The sequence below is a fragment of the Equus asinus genome, chromosome 8 (genome assembly GCF_041296235.1).
Source record: "Equus asinus isolate D_3611 breed Donkey chromosome 8, EquAss-T2T_v2, whole genome shotgun sequence".
Classification (NCBI taxonomy): Eukaryota; Metazoa; Chordata; class Mammalia; order Perissodactyla; family Equidae; genus Equus; species Equus asinus.
This window is the reverse complement of record NC_091797.1, coordinates 92,281,477-92,302,365: the sequence shown is the minus strand read 5'-3', so window position 1 is coordinate 92,302,365 and position 20,889 is coordinate 92,281,477. Positions and strand designations below refer to the sequence as shown.

The following is a 20,889-nucleotide window of genomic DNA, read 5'->3' as shown; positions in this document are numbered from 1 at the left end:
TATGAGGGTTCCTTTTTCTACACATAAGGTTGTAAATTTTTTGTTTGGCTTTGTAGTTCCATTTCAACCCTTTCTGTCTGCCTCCCCATCCCCAAATGAGGATTTATCCTTTTTTAACATTTAGTATTTCTTGCACGACAAATAGTCCAGCAATTCTTATTTTAATGGGAATAAAAACTTTTTAAAGCAGTGAGTCCTTCTATCATAATCACAGTGTCAAGTGGCAGTCCAAAAAATTTTTCCCCAAAAAAGTCTAGCTCCCTGGGTGATTCTGAGTATTCACGCCAACAATTCTACACAGCTTAAAGGCCTGCGATAAAAGAGCCAGGCCAGTATGTGAAGAAGACCAGTACCAGACTCAGAGAAGGTGAGAACTAGCCCTCCCAGATTTCTAAATACGGAAGGAGGAATCATTCTTTTCCATGGACAAAGCAGTACAGTCATCTAGATGCACACTTACTGAACTGCATTCAAACTCGGTAGACAGACTGCTGGCAAGGGCTTTTACTTTATACTAAATAGGCAGCTGCACAACAGTATAAGACCCAGAGTCATATGCTGTTCATGGTTAAACAAGATGTGCTTCATGGGCATTTCAGACAAGAGAGGTCAGAGAGGTGGGCCTGATGCTACTAAACTAGCAACTGAATTGCCCAGTCATCTGTCAGGATTCCAGATTAATGCTCAAGTATAGAATGATCACCAAGAAGGCAGCTACAATGAGCAGACGGAAGCTGAACACATGGGAGAGAAGCTTTAAGTTTTTCAGTCCCTTTCTTTTTTAGAGTTTGAAATGGGGCTAAGAGCAAAGTCAAGAGTTTTGCAAAAGTTTTTGCAAGTTTCACAGATGAATTCCTATAGCAATGTTTAGACTTCTTCCAAAGCAGATGAAGACCTACAGCTGTAGCCATGGTATGGCTGGCTTAACTATGACAGGTTCACTGTCAGAAACCAAGATATATATGAATAGAAGGCAATGATCTAATTTTTCCATTTCCCTCCTCTCTGACACATTCTACTCCTAACAGGCTAAGGAGAGAAGGATCCATAAAAGGCTTTATTAACTGCTGAAAGACAAAACTAACTTCTACCCTTCAGAGTCTATGCTTGTGATCTCACATGTTGGGGGAGGTTATAAAAAGGCATTACTCTGAAATATCTCAAGTGCTATCTCACCCCAAAGATGACTTATAAGAATGTGGTTGTCTGATATGCTCACAGTTGGTGAGTAATGTTGTAGCCACCACTGATACGCAACGATATTGGGTGGAGACAGAAGAACCAGGTTGACTGGCTTTAAAAGTGCCACCATGTTTTCTTTTTTTTTGAGGAAGATTAGCCCTGAGCTAACTGCTGCCAATCCTTCCCTTTTTGCTGAGGAAGACTGGCCCTGAGCTAACAGCCATGCCTATCTTCCTCTACTTTATACATGGGATGCCTACCACAGCATGGCTTTTGCCTAGCAGTGCCACGTCCGTACCTGGGATCCGAACCGGTGAACCCTGGGCCGCCGAGAAGCGGAACGTGTGAACTTAACCACTGCGCCACCGGGCTGGCCCCATGGTATTTTCTAAGAACAAGTTTTCCCTCTGTACTCCACAGTGAAAATACATGAAAGGAAAAAGCCATACACACTCTAACCACGTCAATGAAGTAAAATAAGATTCCATGTGAGTGGGAACAGGTTAATTTCAGTGTGGACTGCACATATTGGGAAGAAACAAAATACAACCTTTATTCATAAAGTTCCAGCCAATCAGTTACAATGGCATTACCTTGTATATTCCTAATTTCCAAAACATTTTCACAAGCACAGCACATGGTAAGCATTCAAACACTTACTGAATTGAACTTTCCAATGTTACCAGACTTTATCTTCAGGAAACCCCAATCAGCTTGGGCAGAAAGAACAAGAATGTCCCAGTTTGAAGAACAAAGGAAACTATGAAGAGGATAAATAGCTTGCCCAGTATTATTTTTTTAATTAAATGGTAGAGTATGGTCAAGAATTCAGGTTTTATAGTTCCTAAATCAGTACTTTACCCCCCAAATGCTTCCATCGATCACAAACTCATAAACAGACAGAGGACACCATGGTCATCTGTATGTCCTGGTGGCCAAAGAATACCAGATATCAGGAAAGAAATGGCCTGAGGACCAAAGTCATCCCAGCTCAGGACAAAGCCATCTATAACAAAAAGACAAGAATGAAGTTCTGACCTGGCACATCTTAAGAATATCCTAAGAGCTGGCTCAAATCCAAAAGAAAACAAGTAAAATTATCAAGAGAATATAAGGAATCATCTAAAAAGATGAGGAATTTTCAGTCTGTGGTTGTGGGAGAACAGGCTGGGAGAAAGCAAGCCTTGTTGACTAAAAGGTGGCAATGCAAAACTAGGAAATGCCTTTTGGAGTTAAAAGTCTTAAAGTTCTTGGGGCCGGCCCCGTGGCCAAGTGGTCAAGTTTGCGTGCTCTGCTTCAGCGGCCCAGGGTTTTGCCAGTTTGAATCGTGGGCTCAGACATGGCACTGCTCATCAAGCACATGGCATCCCACGTGCCACAACTAGAAGGACCCACAACTAAAAATACACAACTATGTACCAGGGGACTTTCGGAGAAAAAGGAAAAATAAAAGTCTTAAAGTTCTTATATAATATAATGTAGCAAGCTAGATTCATTAACTTCATTATCCTAGAAGATGATGGAGACTAGAAATTTCATGAATAAGATGTAACGGTTAAAAACTAAGCAGATGTACACATAAGATTTGTGCATTTCATTGTATGCAAACTTTACCTCTAAAAAAAAACCTGACAAGAGCCATAAACAAAAATAATAAAATTAAAAATGAAATGGCATCTCAATAAAGAAGAAAAAAGAAAGAGGTAATGGACAAAGGAGTGAAGTGAGAGAGAGTTTAAGCACATTCTCATAACCTTTCAAGGCTGATGTGGTCTCTTATGGGTGACTTTGGGCTCCACTAGCCTGACCAGGTTCATAGGAAGCTTGGATTCCTAAGGCTTTCCTTGAGGCTCCAGAAGGGCACATACCTCTGTTTTTCATCTCTGTATCCACAGCACCCCACGCAGTCAGCCGTCAACAGCTTGGAACTGGATTTAAGTCCTAGATCTGTCAGTAACTAGCAGTAGGACTTGCCAACAGGCTTTACCTCTGAGTCTCCATTTCTTTGGCTCCCAAAATGGAGACACCAGCCTATCCTGCTTGTTTGATGAAGTCATGAGGGTCAAACAATAGTACATGTTAAAACATCTTTAAGGATAAGATGATGCTTACGTTTGTTATATTTTAGTTAAACAAGAACATGAACCAGAAGCTTCAACCAGTGAAAGAGGCAGGAAACAAAGTGATACAAGAACAGCTAGATTAGCCTCAAATGTTTAAAATGACCTAGGGTTGAATTGTTAAGATTAAAGATTCAGTACTAAAAATTGAGGTTTAAAGAAAAAAGTCTCAAGAGTAAACTGTACTGGAATGAAGCTCACAACTTTTCACTGCTTAAGAATTCAAGACATTGCTTCCAAATTGGATACACTAAAGATTCAGTGCTGGACCAGCAAAGTTCTATTTATGGCAGCATAAAGTTTACAGACAACTACACAGAGAAATAACATGAACTTGGTCTAAGCCATTTCTGAGGGAGAAAGATAGCAAGCAGGACAAAGATCTCATGAGGAGTCAGGAAGCTTGGATTCCAGTATGGGCGCAGCTTCTCTATTTGTCCTGAGGGAAGTCACCCAGCCTCTCTAGACCTCTGTTTCATCATCTATGGGATGAAAAGGGTGACAACAGGTAATCTATGACTTGAAAATTTGAGTATAGCAAAAGGCTATTTTGTACTCCACTATTCTGTGGCGTAACCTCATACCTCTATCCCTTTGTTCATGCTACTTGCTGTGTCTAAAGTTCTTTTCCCCATTCTCTAATTCAACCTTCAAAGCCTACTCAAAAGCTACTTCTAACATGAAGTTAGTGTACACAACACTCATGGCTCCCTTCCATTAGGCTTCCATAACACCCATCAAACCTTAACTACAGTTATTTTTAGGCCCAGTAGATTGTGATGCCAAATCTAGTGTTCTTCCCTTCCCCCGAAAGGCAGAAAACATGTTCTATTGAGCTTAGAAGAATGATGGGCACATGCTAGGTGCTCCACAAAATATATGACTGAATACATGAATGCTTAGAAGACTCATTTCATGCTAAGGGTAACCTCAAGTGGTAGTTTGATAAAGCCACCATCTGCACATTTAAGAAAGGCCTACCTGGTCTGCACAGGTCTCCATGTTGCTCTTTTTCACTGGCGTAGACCTCCATGCACCAAGCGTGGTAAGCAAATGAGAAGAGATCTTCTATTTTAGCAGGTGGCCGAATTGCATTGTTCAGTCTCTTAAGCCACTCTTGACACTGCTCAAAGGTTGAGAACTGACACCTTTGTAAAGCCAAACAAGTGTGTAATCAGAAGACAGCTGACAATGAAACCTAAGACAGCTCACCACTTCAAGAGCGCTACTCAGGGTAAAGTGACAACTACAGTCAAAAAGCATTAAAGGTTGGGGCCGGCCCAGTGGTGTAGCAGTTAAGTTCGTGTGTTCTGCTTCAGCAGCCTAGGGTTCGCCAGTTCAGATCCCAGGCAGGGACCTACACGATGATTATCAAGCTATGCTGTGGCAGGCGTCCCACATATAGAGGAAGATGGGCACAGATGTTAGCTCAACACTAATCTTCCTCAAAAAAACAAACATTAAAGGTGGTCATTCACATGTTTATCATTTATATTAAAACAGATCTGATAAATTTTGGTCAATGGTGCAAAATGTCAAAAAGAAGAAAGCTAAACATGTGGAAAACTTATTTTTCTGACTAATGAAATTTCTTCTCAGATTAATGACAATTATTACAGCAAAATGGCAGTCATTCTCTTCCATGAATGGGGTTTCATTCTACTTCTTCCATCAAAGCTTTATGGTTGTCAAGAAATATGTTTAGAGAAGTTCTTTTCATTCTAACATATTAGGCAGAGCTCAAAAATAAATTACAGCACTACTTTTCACCAGTTAAGGAATAATTTCAAAATCTATTTAGCAATTAGAACAAATCAGCAACTTTATATCCAAAATAAGATATATTACATCAACACTTTCAGCTGTGACCATGTAGAGAACAAAACAATTCTATTACCAATCGCAATTTCCAGTATAAACTAGGACGTTAAAATAGTGCAAAAGATACTTTACCTTTTCAAATGCAGATAGTGTTTAAAATTGAGTAATTAATAAGAAAGTTTTTTAAACTGTGAATTGTAGCCAGTATCTATCAAAAGCAAGTCAAATCTCAGTGGCTAAAAAGCAATTTAAATATTTATCTTAAAACCAAGGAGGTCACTTAACCCTCTCCTCATCTCAATCATCGTGGCTCATCAATATGCCAACAACACAATGTTTACTGGCACTCCAGAATAGTTAAAGAGATATAGTAAAAACTTAGGGAATTTAAAACTTACAAGTTACTAAATTTAAAAACGCATTTCAGGCATAATTTTGCAACCAATATAGCAAAGAGTAGATGAAATAAAAACCATTCATGGATGCTAAATCTATGGAGAAATTTGATGAGAAGCAGGACATTTTCATTGTCTCAAAGTGCCTCCCATAGACTTGATTAGTTACAAGGGAGCAAACACAGAAATTATTCAGAAATTATTCAGAAAGCAGGTGACAGCTTGACAAGAGTGACCAAATTTAACATCATCGATAAGAGACAGATGGACACTGTTTGACATAATACAATACCCTGAAAAGGACACAACCTCATAAATACAGTATTCCAGCTGAGACTGCACAACCTCAATTTAATCATGAGGAAACACTAGACAGACACAAAATGAGAAACATTCTATTAAAATAAAAGATTGTATTTTTCAAAATGTGAATGTCATAAAAGACAAAGAAAGACGGTGAAAAACATTTCAGATTAAAGAAGGTTATAGAATCAAGGCAACTAAATATAGTGTCTGACCTTGACTGGATCCTGTTCTGAACAAGGTAGGGGTAGGGGAATGCTATAAAGGGCATTATTAGGTCAACGGACAAAATTAGAACACAGATAGTAGATTTGGATGAAAGCATTAGGAGTGTAAAATTGTGAAGGTGATAATGATACTGTGGTTATGTAAAAAAAAATCCCTATTCTTAGGAAAGCACACTAAGGTATCTCAGGATGAAGACCCATGATTATGTAACTTACTTTCAAATAATTCAGAAAAAGAGTCTCTCTCTCTCGCACCCGCGCACACACCTATATACACATACATACACACACACACACACACACAAAAGGCACCTGCAAACAACAAAACAAATAAGGTAAAATGTTAACAATACTGGTGTTCTTTGTACTATTTTTATTTTTACACCTTTTTGTGAATTTGAAATTATTTCTGAATTTAAAAACATCCTTTAAGGGGCCAGCCCCGTGGCCGAGTGGCCAAGTTCGCATGCTCCACTTCGGCGGCCCGGGGTTTTGCCAGTACAGATCCTGGGCGTGGACATGGCACCGCTCATCAACCATGCTGAGGCGGTATCCCACATGCCACAACTAGAAGGACCCACAACTAAAAATACACAACTGTGTACCGGGGGGCTTTGGGAGAAAAAGGAAAAATAAAATCTTTAAATAAATAAACAAATAAAAGTAAAAACATCCTTTAAATAGCAAAGTAGCCTAAAGATAAAATATTTCAAGCACTAACTACTCAGAAATTATTGCACCTTCTTACAAGGCTGACCCTCAACAGCTGTTTTTATGTTACCAAATCACGAATCTATTTTTTAAAAAATATTTTCCACACTAATGAGCAGCATAAACACGCCACATACCTGATAACTTTGCAGTCTTTACATGTCAAATGAAGCTGAAATATATCTCGGCATTCAACACTTTCTATAAGCTGTAATGGAACCTGCAATTAAAAAGATGGAGTCCCCTTAGTCAAAAAGGCATTGACCCTGCAGTTCGTCAAGCGTCCAAGAAGAGTGATTAGAAAGCTCTACAGGGGAAAGAAGCAAACAGAACTGTAAATTCATCCAGATTAATAGTATTCAAGTGATTACTATTGAGTGAATTAGGGTTCCCTTTCTCTATCTTTAAATCAATGGCCTCAAGTCGTGTCATAGCATGAAGACAACAAGGAGGAGGCACCACCTCTGAAAGAACAGGGAAATATGTCATCTCTCAGACATCAAATTCACAAGCTTATCTCTCAAAGTACTACTTTACAGACACTACAGCTAGCTGTGATTTGCAATGACACAAAAGCTGAAGGGAAACAGAATGGTAATTCTGTCCTGTTTACAGAAAAGAACTGCAGATCAAGGTCCTAGTGGGACTATACTTGTTGTTTGCCCCAAATGACAAAGTGGGCTTGCAGCTTTGTGTCATCAAAGGAGTATCCTGAAAAAGACTGGAGTTCTAAACTGCCTGCAGGTTGCAAGGAAAAGATGATGGGACAGACTCTCTGCTCAATAAAACAGACCTACAGGTATCAAGGAGGAGGGAGCAGGCCACACAGTGGTCAAAGGTCCTAAAACTAGCTAGGTCTAATTTGCTTCAAAAGACCAGTTGAGGGGCCCTGTCTGCCAAGTGGGACCTGAGGCATGAGCAAGCTGGAATAGTTCCCTCCCTGCCAATCTGGTCAGCAGACTCTACTGAACACAGAAGTAAGTACAATAGTGGAGAGGGATCAGAGAAGGCAGATAGGAGGGAAAGCATGTGAACAGGGTGACAAATCCTCAAGCGCACATGAGAATCCTCCCCCTAGCCCTCAACTCATCCTGACTCAACCCCTGGCTTCAAAAACAATTTCCAAAACTTGTGAAGAGAGCCTGATAAGATAAATGGATATTCTCACTCTTTGGAAAAGGGGTAGACCACTGTCTCTTATACTGTATCATGCCCAGCCAAAATGTGGCTCTGGGAGTTGCAAGTTAGCATTCCAACAATCTGTGTTTAGCATGAGAAGGAGGAGGCAGTCTCCTACAACACAGACAGAAACGAGAGTGCTGCCTGCACAGGGTGGCCCTTGTGTTAGCTGAGCCAGTTTCAGAAACAGACTTCCTGCAAACCCTGCCACACCATGCAGTTGCCAGAGTAAGCAGAAAACTCTCAGAACAAGGATGTGGGGATCAAAAAGAAGCCCAGTGCTGGATGTCTGGGACAAAGAAACAGAAACTAGGGCAGAGATTAAAAAAGAGAAGAAAGCAAAATAATATTACTCAGATAATGGCTTGAAGTTTCTACCTCAGGACTAGAGCCTTCTTGCTTAGTTCTAAGTCTATAATCTACAAAATTCCTTTACACTTGTAGTAGGACTAGGAACAAGAGAAAGACTAAGAAATCTTGCCTGTGTTCTGAGAAAAAAGGAGCTTTGGCCCTCTGTTTTTGTTTAAGTCCTTAACCCCAAGGTGCTGTGAGAAACTGCAGCTGATGCGGCTAAAAATTCTTTCAAGACCTGTACATCTAAGAAGGAAAAAAAAAAACAACAACAATATATCAGTAGGGATAAATTGTAAAGGAGAAATAGGAGATTAAGAAGACAGAGATTAGAAGATGACACTGATTTTTTCTCAGGCCAGTCCTTTGGGTGTCCAGAAACAGACTCTCATATTGTTTTTTCTTTTCTTATGTACCCTCCTCTCCCTTCTCCCTCCCCCTATCCCCCCCTCAAAAAAGTGACTGCCAGACTGGCAATTAAGAGGCTTGAGTTCTAATCTCAATTTTCTAAAATTTTACCAACAAAACTTTTGCCTGCTTCCTGACTTTCTCGGACAAGCTTCCAACCTTCCCATATGCCATCAGCCTCTGCTTTCTGAACTCGGACCGTCACAACTTAGGAAGTTCCAGGCACAGGAAATGGGAAGAGCCTGAGGTGGAGCGAGAGCGAGCTTTGCAAATCCTCAGGGAGATGCTGCTCTCTCAGCAGTCACCTACATCCCAGGACCCTTCTGATCACCTCCCTTATAGCTGGAAAACTTGAAAACCAACTACAGCCATGTGTTGCTTAATGACAAGGACATGTTCTGAGAAATATGTCATTAAGCAATTTCATCGTTGTGTGAACATCACACTGTGTACTTACACAAACCTGGATGGTATAGCCTACTACACACCTAGGCTATATGGTACTAATCTTACGGGACCACTGCATATGTGCGGTCCATCACTGACCAAAACACCCATATGCATTGCATGACTCTAATGATATTAGCAGCTGCTGGAGGGAGTGGACCAGCCTGTGCTACTTTGCTGCAAAGAACAGATAAGTTTTACAACCCCACTAATGGACCAGAGCCCTAGGGCCTGTGCCCAGACTTCCAGAATAAGAATAATGAAATACCTCAGAGCATGCAAAATATTTGCTACCTAACGCATTTGAGATACAAATTTTCATGTATTTTAACACTGCAAATTTAAGGAAGAAGAATAAAAATACTCATTGCTAATACGTAGATACTAGCAAGTCACTAGAAACAACCATGTGTTCTCAGGTCATAGATATGGAAAATAGCAGATTTTAATACTCATGCAGATAGTTACATGCAGGGAAGTTTAATATGCAGCAAGAACATGGACATATGAAAGAGAAATACTTTTTTATATCGTTGATTTTTATATCAAATGAATCTCTCTTTTTTCTTCTCCTTTCTACTCCAATGTTCCCCTTCAATGTTCCCTCCACAGATTGTCTCCTCTTCTAAAAAGGCAGAGCTCAGAACTGGTCCTCTTTTCCTCTTCATACATCCTACTAAAACATACTAAGTTTCTTTACTTTCTTTTAAGGTCCACTCATTGCTTTGGGTTTCTCAACTTTTCTTATATATAAGGAGGATCTCTTGCCATTTCTGTAACTAGACATACCCAATGTTCAATCTCATAAGCAAAGAATTATAGATTCAAGAGTCAGACCATTTTATAGCCTAGGAAGGTTAAGCCACTACATTATAAGCTAGTGGCAAGGTCAGGACCAGAATCCATGTCTGTCCAGTAGTCCAGGCTCCTTCTATTACGTATGGTGTGCCTTTTTTTCTTCCTCTAAGATTCCCCTTCCCTTTTGTATGAGCTCTACTCTAGTTTTTCTTTCACAACTAAGTAGCCTCTCCACCACGGACCTTTAAGAGGAAAACAGAATTTAAACCAAGATTACTTAGAGGCAATTCTATCCATGGAAGAGTAGTAAGAAATCCAAAGTCACATTTAAATCCTCTCTAGCCCACTGATTCAATGTTTTGTAGCAACACATTTTCTTTTCGCTCCTTTCTCCTCTAACTTCTACCTGCCAAGTAATTCTGTCTCCCTTTACAGTGTTTTTCCTCTTACAAATTCCACCAAACTCATGCTCAAAACAATGCATCAAACACATTCGGTGCTGTTAATCAATTCCTCAAAAGGCCAAAAGTTACATCACGGACATCAAAACTCATAAGAGCGTCAATCCAAAAAAGCAGAGGAGCAGCAGTTAAAACATTTAATAAACATGCACAGGTATTAAAAGTCCACAGCACTGTGTCATTCCAGAGGGAATTTTATGTAATCAAACCCTACTATATTTACTTTAAGCATATGTGTGTGCATGTGCGCATGCACGCGCATGCAGATGTGCATGATTTTTAAGCACCATAATGTAAAAGTGGGATAGTTTCTACCTTTTAAAAACAAATGCCCTTTTTATAGAATGAATGGGAAGTACTAATCTTGTATATACATTTGAAGTAAAAATGGGAGTAACAGAGTGAAAATAAAGCAAGTAATGAGTCTAAACCTAAAATCTATAATAAACTGTGGAATATCTGGGCACTACATCTTATCTTTTTTTTTTTTTTTTTGAGGAAGATTAGCCCTGAACTAACTGCTGCCAATCCTCCTCTTTCTGCTGAGGAAGACTGGCCCTGAGCTAACATCCATGCCCATCTTCCTCTACTTTATATGTGGGACGCCTACCACAAGCATGGCTTGCCAAGCGGTGCCATGTCCGCACCCGGGATCCGAACCGGCAAACCCCGGGCTGCCGAAGCAGAACACGTGCACTTAACCGCTGCACCACCAGGCCAGCCCCTAAATCTTATCATTTAAAAACCAGTCAGAAGAAGAAGACTGCCACACTTGAAAGACCCAAACTCTTTACTGCTCTCCTTTGATATTTACAAGCTACTCTTCCAGCATGGGTTTCAGATGCCTCTACTGGTCATTCAGTGTTAACAACAGCTTGCTTCTGATGCTTGGGGAATAAAGATTTTTGCTGTACTATAGTTAGATGATAGAAAAAATGTGAAAACATGCTGAGGAAGGTGTTTCCAGCAGCTACACTTCCACCTTTTTTCTAAGAAGCACTAATAGACCAGCATGGAAATGAAAGTCTTAATGTCTTTTTAAATACCAATGTTGATTTTACAAATTATTTCTGGCTGAAATTCAGTTTACATTTTTTGAAGGTCACAATTCCATCTACTTATGTATAAACTGTGGGCTTTATCCTCACCCCACAAATTGTTCTCATTATAGGGTACCACTAGAACTTTGTCTAGTGAGAGGGAAGGGACTCATGCAGAGAGGACACACTTTGCTGATTTGCAAGGTGAGCATCTGACATTCAAAACCGATTTGTTCCAAGCACAGGTGCAACAACTGCCTAGGATTCTCATGCTACTTACTGGGATCTCAGAAGCAGGAGATTGAGAGGCGGTCTATTGAATTACACAACAAAAACTGTTTTAAATCTTCATGAATTCACCTTGAACACTTACTCGTTCATAAATTAGCTGAGCATCAACAACATTTATCTGTACATATGTAAAAATGTGGTTTGGGAAAAGCACAGAATGGGAGCTATTCATTCCTTAAATACTACAAATGAGCTCTACTCCAGAGGTTTTTTACCCTAGGAATTGGAAACCCGATATCCTGTTACTGTGTGTAGATTAAAGTAACGGTGTTTATGGTATCTAAATCTACAGACATGTTTTACTCAATGTGTTGTGAAATTAAAAGAGGACATATGATATCAGGTAGCTATTTAAAACTTGACAGAAAATCATTTTCTAAGGTGCTAAATGTGTTCATTTAAAAGCATACAAAACAATGCAAACTGGGACACACCACAATATATACTGGCATATTTGGGCTTTGATGGTTGAAATGTGTTTGATCTAGATATAATAACCTTTAAAGGCAGGAGGGGTCTCTCGATCTCACATATTTTATTGAAATATTTATTTGCTGAGAGAGAAAAGGAGGGAGGGAGAGAGGGAAGGGCAACACCACCAACTCTCTGGTCTCCATCCAGGGTCCAGTGCAGGAACCATTGTCCCCTGGAGTAACCACCGGCTTTAGGAACTTAGCACTAACTGTGATGTGATTAATTTATTTGTATGGAGCAGTCCTAGTCTCTCTCAACCTCAAATGTTTAAAGTCACCGCAAATACTTTTGCACAATCATTTTTGTGTGTAAAGCCATTATCTTGGGCTTTTTAAGTGACATGCAGGCTCTAAGCCTTAGAGGGTTATAATGCTAACTGAGAAAACACTTTTAGGTAAGTAACTGGGTCAAAAGTAAGAAGGGTGGTAAGTTTTCTTAAGCATTGTACCTCAGTCACAATGAGGGACCAACAATTCCGGTAAACAACCTATTCATATAGCTACTGTTAAAGACAATGATGACACAGACCTTTTCACACAGAAATATGTCGTTTTAAAGTGAGCTTTAAACCCAAAAGGAGTTTAAAATGGTCTAATACCCATTTCAAACCCATATTAACTTCAATTCACTTATTTATTGAATACCATAGCACCAGGAGACATGCTGGATTCTGAAGAAATAAAAATGAGTAACCAGAAAAATTACAATATACAGTAGTCTCCCCTTATTTGCGGGGGATACATTCCAAGACCCTCAGTGGATGCCCGAAACCACGAATAATACTGAACCCTTTGTTTTTTCCTATACATACATATTTGAGGTACAACAGCAAAACTAGTGCAAATTTTTTTCCTTCTTCACAATTCCACAGGTAGAAGATTAGTGTTACTACTATAGATCTTAGCAACCTCAGCATACAATTTTTTTCTTTCCTTATTAAGTCAAGAACTTTTACCTTTTCACTTAAAGGAAGCACTTTATGGCTTCTCTTTGGCATATCCAAATTGCCAGCATCACTACTCGTGAACTTTGGGGCCATTATTAAGTAAAATACGGGTTACTTGCACACAAGTACTGTGGTATCACGACAGTCGATCTGGTAACAGAGATGGCTACTAAGTGATTAACGGGCGAATAGCGTATACAGCATGGATACGCTGGACAAAGGGATGATTCATGTCACAGAGAGGAATCGTGCAAGATTTCATCACGCTAGTTAGAACAGTGTGCAATTTAAAACTTATGAATTGTTTATTTCGGTAACTTCCCATTTAATATTTTCAGACTGAGCTTGACCGCAGGTAACTAAAACCACAAGAAAGCAAAACCACAAATACAGGAGGACTACTATAAGTGGCAAATGTTGCAAAGGTGTGTTCAAGATATAGAAGAAGCCAGAGGAGAGTGTAATAAACTGTCAGGGAGGGAAGTGGGACTGAGAAAGGTTTCATGAAAAAAGTTATCACCTGAACTGGGTTTTGACAGATGAAGAGAAGTTCCCTGAGTAAAACAGAAGAGAGATAACTCAGAGGTGTAAGGTATGGCTGAATAGTCCAAGGAAGGTGGTTTTACTAATAGAAACGGGAGAAGGAGGAAAAGAGAGAAACAGACAGAAAAGCTGGTAGGGACCAAGGATCACACCCCTTATCCTGCCATCATGCCAAGTAATTTCATCTTAGAAGTAGTCAAGAAACACTGAAGGGCCTTAGGCTGGTGAATGACATGATCAAATCCATGCTCGCTCTCCAACAGAGCTTATTCCCTAAAATAGACCTAAAAATAGTCTCTGAAATACTTGGCCATAAACCAATAAACTGAGAAACACGGGATTGTATGGAAAAATGCAATAACATGAAACATGTAATTTAATTACAATTTCATTGATTCCAGCTATTTAAACACAAAATTAAATTGGGCAATTCTACTAATTATTATTGTCATTACTTCCACAGTGGCCAGTGGGGAATTTCTGGTTGCTGGGACTTTATAGGCGTTTCTATCCTGTCCACTCCTACCACAACCACCCAACTCAAAATGGACCCTTCTGAACACGGTGCAATGGTATGAAAGTATGGCATGCCTCTTTCCTTGATGAATCTGATATGTATTTTTAGCCAATGGACAGAAAACTGACATAATAGCTATGATCACAGTCCAAATCTAGAGGTCAGAAGGAATTCAGGTCACAATGGCTCTTGCACATAAATGCTTAACTACAAAGAATAATAATAAACACCACATAAATAATAAATGCCACCTACAAAGAAAATGGCAGCGATTTGAGTCCTTTGACAAAGGAAAGAATGTAACGAAGGAGCCGGGTAACTTTTGGACCACGAAATAAAATGAACTTAAGTGACAGATTTCAAAGAATCCCAAAATGAACCCCAAAACACACAATCTGAATGAAAGTGTAGTCCTTAGCTTTCATAAGACGTCATAATACACTTCTCTGTGCTAGAACCAAAATGCAGAAAGTCACAATACTGGTAAATGAAGAAGGAAGAAGGCATTCATTTGGTGGAAGTACATGAACTTTTGCGCCTTTGTGGTGAAAGGCACATTAACTGAAAACTATTAATGATGGCAGGGCACTGGAAGAACCAGTTCACTGAGAGTACTCTTATAACTGAAAAGGGTAAATGCACTCTTGAGAATTGAGAGCCTTCCCTTTTTTCAGTAATATATAGTCCATTATGCAAATAAACACTGTACTTAACATCTATACTTTACCACTAAGGAGCCATTAGAGAAACTTGATCCCATAGTGAGTCTGCATCGAGCTCAAGTACATCTCATCATTTGACATTAAGGTCCAGGAAATTATCTCAACTGAGGAAGTTGGTAACTACTTACTAAAGATTGAAGAATAAAGCCTATACAGCCTTTGCACCCGTATAAAACTTAAGGATACAGCATTATCTAGTGCAAACCATTCAGTGTTACTAAACAATGGACACCTCAGCTGACAACTACACGTATCATTTTAAATCAAGCATAAGAGTTGCTTGCTAACCTAGTGTCCCGAGTGCTAAATTAAGTGAGAGAAAAGCAGAGTACGTGATGTTTTCATACCCAATCCTGTATAACACTCCTTTCTTTGAGAACAAGTCTTCTGACTTCCCTTCTCCATCTACTTTAGTGGACGAATAGTTGGTAATCACTTACATTAACAAGTGACTCCTTGAACTTGATGTGAAGTCTGTAATTAGAAAGGGCAATGATGGCATCCTCAGCACGGCCCACATACTCTGTGCTTTCTCCGTGAAGTTCAAGGAAAGGAACCTTCAAAATGGAAGAAGAAACTCTTCAGGGTTCTGAAGCAGCCAAGTCTTCAAACACGGGTCAGGTGAATGGATAAAAAATCCTCTGTCACTCAAACTTAAAACACAGTATACATAAATGGGTAAGGAATCTGAAGAGTATGGGTTTATATCCACGATTCAAATATACCTAGTTATTCAAATTCTAGACTTCTGAAGGAATGACACAGAGATCATCATCTCAAACAGTGATTTCTCAGGAAATAAGTCCTTCTGAAGGAAAGATGTCTTCCAGCTTGCATTTCTACTATGTTTATGGTTTAGGAAAATATATATATATTATACAGCGTATTATTTCAATCCATTAGCTCTGCTACATTGTTACTATGATGCCAAATACTTAGTTTACAATCAAAAGCGGCATGTAATTACCTGAAGATTCTCATCCTCCCGGATCAGCTGCTTCCTGGGAAAAATTTGATTGGCCTGGATGCACTCAAGACTGTGCCGAGTCTCCTCATCCTGAAAGAACCCAAAACCTTTAAATAATTTCAAAGCTCCTATTCATCCATATTTGTTTTTTTTGCCATGTCTAGTAGTGTAATCACAATGAGAGTCCAGCAAATCAAGGTGAATAGGCAGAAATCTCAAGGAAAAACTATTCGTCCCCAAAAGTGTCCTATCCAATATTTTAGGTGCCTCTAGTCAGAGAACACACTGATGCAAAAAAAAAATATATATATATATATGTTAAAGAGGTTAAGAACATTTCTATTAAGTGCTAATAAGTTATTAGTACATTACTTGTAAGAGAAACCAAGATACAGGTTTTTTTCTCTTTAAGTTACAATCTTAAATTCTTATTTTTGGGGGCCGGCCCAGTGGCTGAGTCGTTAAGTTTGTGTGCTCCACTTCGGTGGCCTGGGGTTTTGCTGGTTTGGATCCCGGGCAGAGACATGGCACTGCTCATCAGGCCATGCTGAGGCAGAGTCCCACATAGCAGAACCAGAAGGACCTACAGCTAAAATATACAACTATGTACTGGGGGTCTTTGGGGAGAAGAAAAACAAAAGAGAGATTGGCAACAGTTGTTAGCTCAGGTGACAATCTTTAAAAAGAAAAAAATTCTTATTTTTCAAAGATACATTCTGAATTAAGAATGAAATTATGTCATGTCTGAAATTTGCTTCAAAATAATTGGAGGGGGAAGGGGAGAGAGGAAGTGAGCGGATCATAAATGAAACAGGATTTTCCATGAGGGATAACCGATGAAACTGGGTAAGTGGGCGTTCACTATACCATTGTGTCTACTTTGGTTATACATGAAACTTCATTAATAGAAAGGTTTTTTTTTAAAATGTAAGCTTAAGAACTGAATTTCTCAAAGGGAAAATGTGTGTGAACCACTATCCCTAGTTTAATCTGCCTTATATTACTAAATAGATTTATTCCTGTTCAGGCAATTTCAAAAAGAGAAGCGATAAATTCTAATCTACATAGGACTTGAACTAATTATCACTTGTATAAAAAAGTAGTCTTTTACATTATGAATTTTTATAGTATAGGAATATAGGAGAGAAAAGCAATGTATTGGAAAGTCTAACTGTAAGTTATGATGGAATCTGTTTACACATCAAATTTTCTAAGAGCAAAAGCCATATCGTTCAACTGACAGCACTAAGAATTCTAACAACTAGTTAGTGGACATTTCTGCGTATGCTACTTAGTGTAATTCCAACAATTCTTGAAATCTCCTCAAAGAGAGAAAAAAAAATCCTAGCTGTAAATAACACTTAAGGTTTTGCCCAAGAGCAATCTTAAATCATAAAACCATAATACCCCACTAATGCGGTTCCTAAAGTGAGGTCCGCAGATTCTGAGACCCTTTCAGGGGCTCTGTGAGATCAAAACATCCTTCACCAATAATGCTAAGACATTATTTGCCTTTTGTCACTGTACTGACAGTGAATAAAATTGTAAACTGGTGGGTAAAACTGCTGGCACTTTAGTACAAGCAAGGTGGTGGCACCAATTTCACTTAGATTTTCCTTGATTAATCAAGGAGAAAAAACGATAAATTTTATTAAATCTTGACCCTTAAGTAAAAGCCTTTTTGATATAGGAAATACACATGAAACACTTCCACTGCATACTCAAGTATTATAGTTGTCTCAAGGTAAAGCATTTGTGCAACTGTTTCAGTTACAAGCTGAATTAGGCACTTTTTTCATTAAGTACCATTTTTAATTGAAAGAAGAACCGACAGACAAACTATGGTAATTCAGACTTAAACATGTGGCAGACCTTTTCTCCAAAGGACATTATTAGCTGCCAGTGATAAAGTTATGCAAAAACTTGTATTTTGGAACACCTGTCTTCTGCCACCATGAATTTCACAGCTTCTCAATACTTAAGACTCTTCTGATGAGATCAGTGGTGATAGTACCATATGTGACTTTAAAAAGAAATTATATAGGGAAAAATGTCTACATTTGGAAGATCTGAATTACTTAATGAACCATTATTTTCAAAATGACTAATGCACGATGTTATAAAATCATGCATGGATAAAAGATCCATTTAAAGTGCAAGACAGGGGCCAGCCCAGTGGCATAGTGGTTAAGTTCGCACCCTCTGCTTCAGCGGCCCAGGATTCACAGGTTCAGATTCCGGGTGCAGACCTAGCACCACACTCATCAAGCCAGGCTGTGGCAGCATCCCATATACAAAGTAGAGAAGACTGGCACGGATGTTGGCTCAGGGACCATCTTCCTCACCAAATAAGTTAAGTAAGTAATTTAATTAAAAGTAAAGTGCAAGGCAGACCAATGGTTTTAATGTAACAGAATAGAAAAAGCTTATGGATAAGGTTTCAGATTCCACATTGCAAGTAACCTTTAAAGAATTATTACTTGTTTTGGTGTAGTATAACAGAAGAATATAATTATCTGGAAAAACTATTAAAATATTCTTCCTTTTCTAATTACTTGTCTACATGAGACTGGATTTACTTCATATTTTTCAAACAACGTACTATAACAAATTGCAGAAGTAGATATGAGAATACAGCTATCATCTATTAAGCCAAACATTAGAGATTTGTAGAAACGTAAAACAATGCCATTCTACATACTAATTATTTTTGAATGAGGAAAAAGTTGCTTTTCATCAAAAATGTTATTTATGTTAACATTTAATTGCCTTGTTATTTTTAAATGAGTTTATGAAAAATTTTAAAGATTTCTTAGCTTTAATTTCTAATAGTGTAAATATAGATATACCCCACATAAACAAAAACTCTTTGGGGTCCTCAACAAGTTAAGAATGTTAAAAAGAGGTCCTTAGACCAAAAGTTTGAAAACTGGTGCTCTACTATACTCCAATACTAAATACTGATTGAAGCTGTTTCATTTGAAGTCAGGCTTTCTCTAAAACCATTCTCCTACTGCTAATCTATGACAGGAAAAGTCACACAGAGACTTGAGGAACAATCACTCACCCTTCTACCTACCACCCATAAAAACCAGCAGCTGTGTTACTAGCTGATAGGGTCCATTCCATCCCCTCTAAGGGGCCATTTTATCTTGACACACAAGCTTTCTCAGGGCCTTTCCCAAAGTTTGATATTTAAAATTGTGGTCTGATATTTTAAAATGTAGAAAGAAATTAGTGGCTTCAAATTCTAAAAATGACAACTTTATAAATGGTTCATGAAATGCTACTAAAAATTATAAAACTTCAGTCATTAATTAGAGATTTTTGTTATATTTGAAAACAAATCATATATTAATAGTGTCACTTCTCCAGGACTGCTAGGTATTCACCATGACTGTCAAGAAATTATGGCTGATAATCAAATAACTTTTTTCAAAAGCAAAAGTAGTATAAAAATCTATTGTTTCTTATAGCAAAAAAGGAAAAGTTCAATGAAATTGGTGTATTTTAGTAAGGTTGATATGATGTGACTGGGAACCTCCAAAAATATAATTACTTAGGGTGTACAAAGGTTTGTAAAATGGCTCCACTCCTATAAACACCAAAATAACTTCTTAGAGGGAGTTTGTGTCAATCTATTCCATTTTATCTCTTTTCATTCATTTCCTCTGAGGTCAAAGATTGGGTGAAGGAATAATAAGAGACAGTCATATTTCAAAGGAACTCATTTTTCTATAAGTGTTAGCTTTTTTCCTCTATAATCAATTCTATTTCCATTCTTGAGAGGTAGCTCGTGACTTAAAGAAAACTGAGTATTATTCTGATCTATATTAAATGTCTCTGTATGTTTACTTTAATAACGTGAAAGCAAATGATACCTGTTTGCACAAACACATTGTATTTTAACTTCCAGGTTTTTTGCTGCCAATTTTAGATAATCAGATCTCATATTTCAATAAAAATTCTGGTGTTACAAAAAAGAAAACTATTTACACTTAGAAAGAACTAAAGAGAAAAAAATATGAGAAATCTTGAATTTAGGAAGATTTTTCTCATAAGCCAACAGGGTATAGGTAGGAAATGCCATGAAATATGGGGAAAAGCTTTTAAAAATTATTACAGGAAAGAGCACTATAAGCATGTCTTTTCAGCATCACATTAACTTTTTAGCTGACATAAATATATAAAGCCTCAACTTTATCCTCTTCAAGATCATTTTACAGAGGTACCCATTATTTAAGGGGTTCTCTGACCTAGATTTTTACTGACCTTTAAATAGCACACAATTGAAATACGTAGCAGAAAAAAAACCTAGAGAAGCCATTTACCAATTCATTCGTGCTGGTATACTCACTTGGGTGCTAATCCAGCCAATGCACACAACCAAAGTAGCTAATGAAAACTGAAAATGGAATCAATGATTTTCAACATAAGAGAACTGAGGCCAGCTAGACAAGAGCATGAAGTAATAATTTTTCATAGTCAAATAAAATAAATACTCTTTTTAAAAGACTGTCTCAGTTCACATTACCTCTAAGACTTCAGAATTGATTTTTCCCCCTTGTACATAAAAATGCATCTTAATCCCCAAGGACTTAATTAACATTAGGACAAACTACTCATTGACTTTCTAGAAGAATGATGATTCAAAAAACATTACCTGGCTAAACAGAAGTTGAATTAACTGCCTAATTTATTACGGTTTCTGAGTTTCACAGGTAAAAAAGGAGCCCAAACTTGACACGGTTGACAGAGTAAGGAGTTGGAAGGAGATAAAAGGGAAAGAAGAAACAAACTGGCATGTGTTGGCCTGATAAGAGGCTTGGAAACAAATTCCTCCTAGGCTATAAGCAGTAATTTATTGGTATTAGAGAGAATGTATTCCACATGGTCAATTTCCTGGTATTGCTGAGGAACACCACACATCAGGGAATCTGGCACCTCTCAGTCTCCACCAGCTCCATAACGTCAGCTAGGGTCACC

At 38.3% G+C, this 20,889-nt stretch overlaps 1 protein-coding gene across 30 annotated transcripts in view; it reads right to left on the bottom strand.

Moving 5' to 3' along the window:
• The window catches only part of MTMR3 (myotubularin related protein 3), a 142,386-nt gene that overhangs the window by 32,290 nt on the left and 89,207 nt on the right, over positions 1-20,889 (bottom strand). For 13 of the 30 annotated variants that reach the window (XM_070516353.1, XM_014835002.3, XM_070516347.1 and 10 more), the window contains 5 exons: positions 15,904-15,993; positions 15,377-15,493; positions 11,724-11,756; positions 6,897-6,979; positions 4,284-4,450 (listed from right to left, as the gene is read on the bottom strand). In XM_070516353.1, the coding sequence (XP_070372454.1) occupies positions 4,284-4,450; positions 6,897-6,979; positions 11,724-11,756; positions 15,377-15,493; positions 15,904-15,993 (490 nt within the window). Of the gene's footprint in view, positions 1-4,283; positions 4,451-6,896; positions 6,980-8,419; positions 8,536-11,723; positions 11,757-15,376; positions 15,494-15,903; positions 15,994-20,889 lie in introns of those variants that run through there. The other 17 variants (XM_070516346.1, XM_070516352.1, XM_070516350.1 and 14 more) reach the window with 4 other exon arrangements.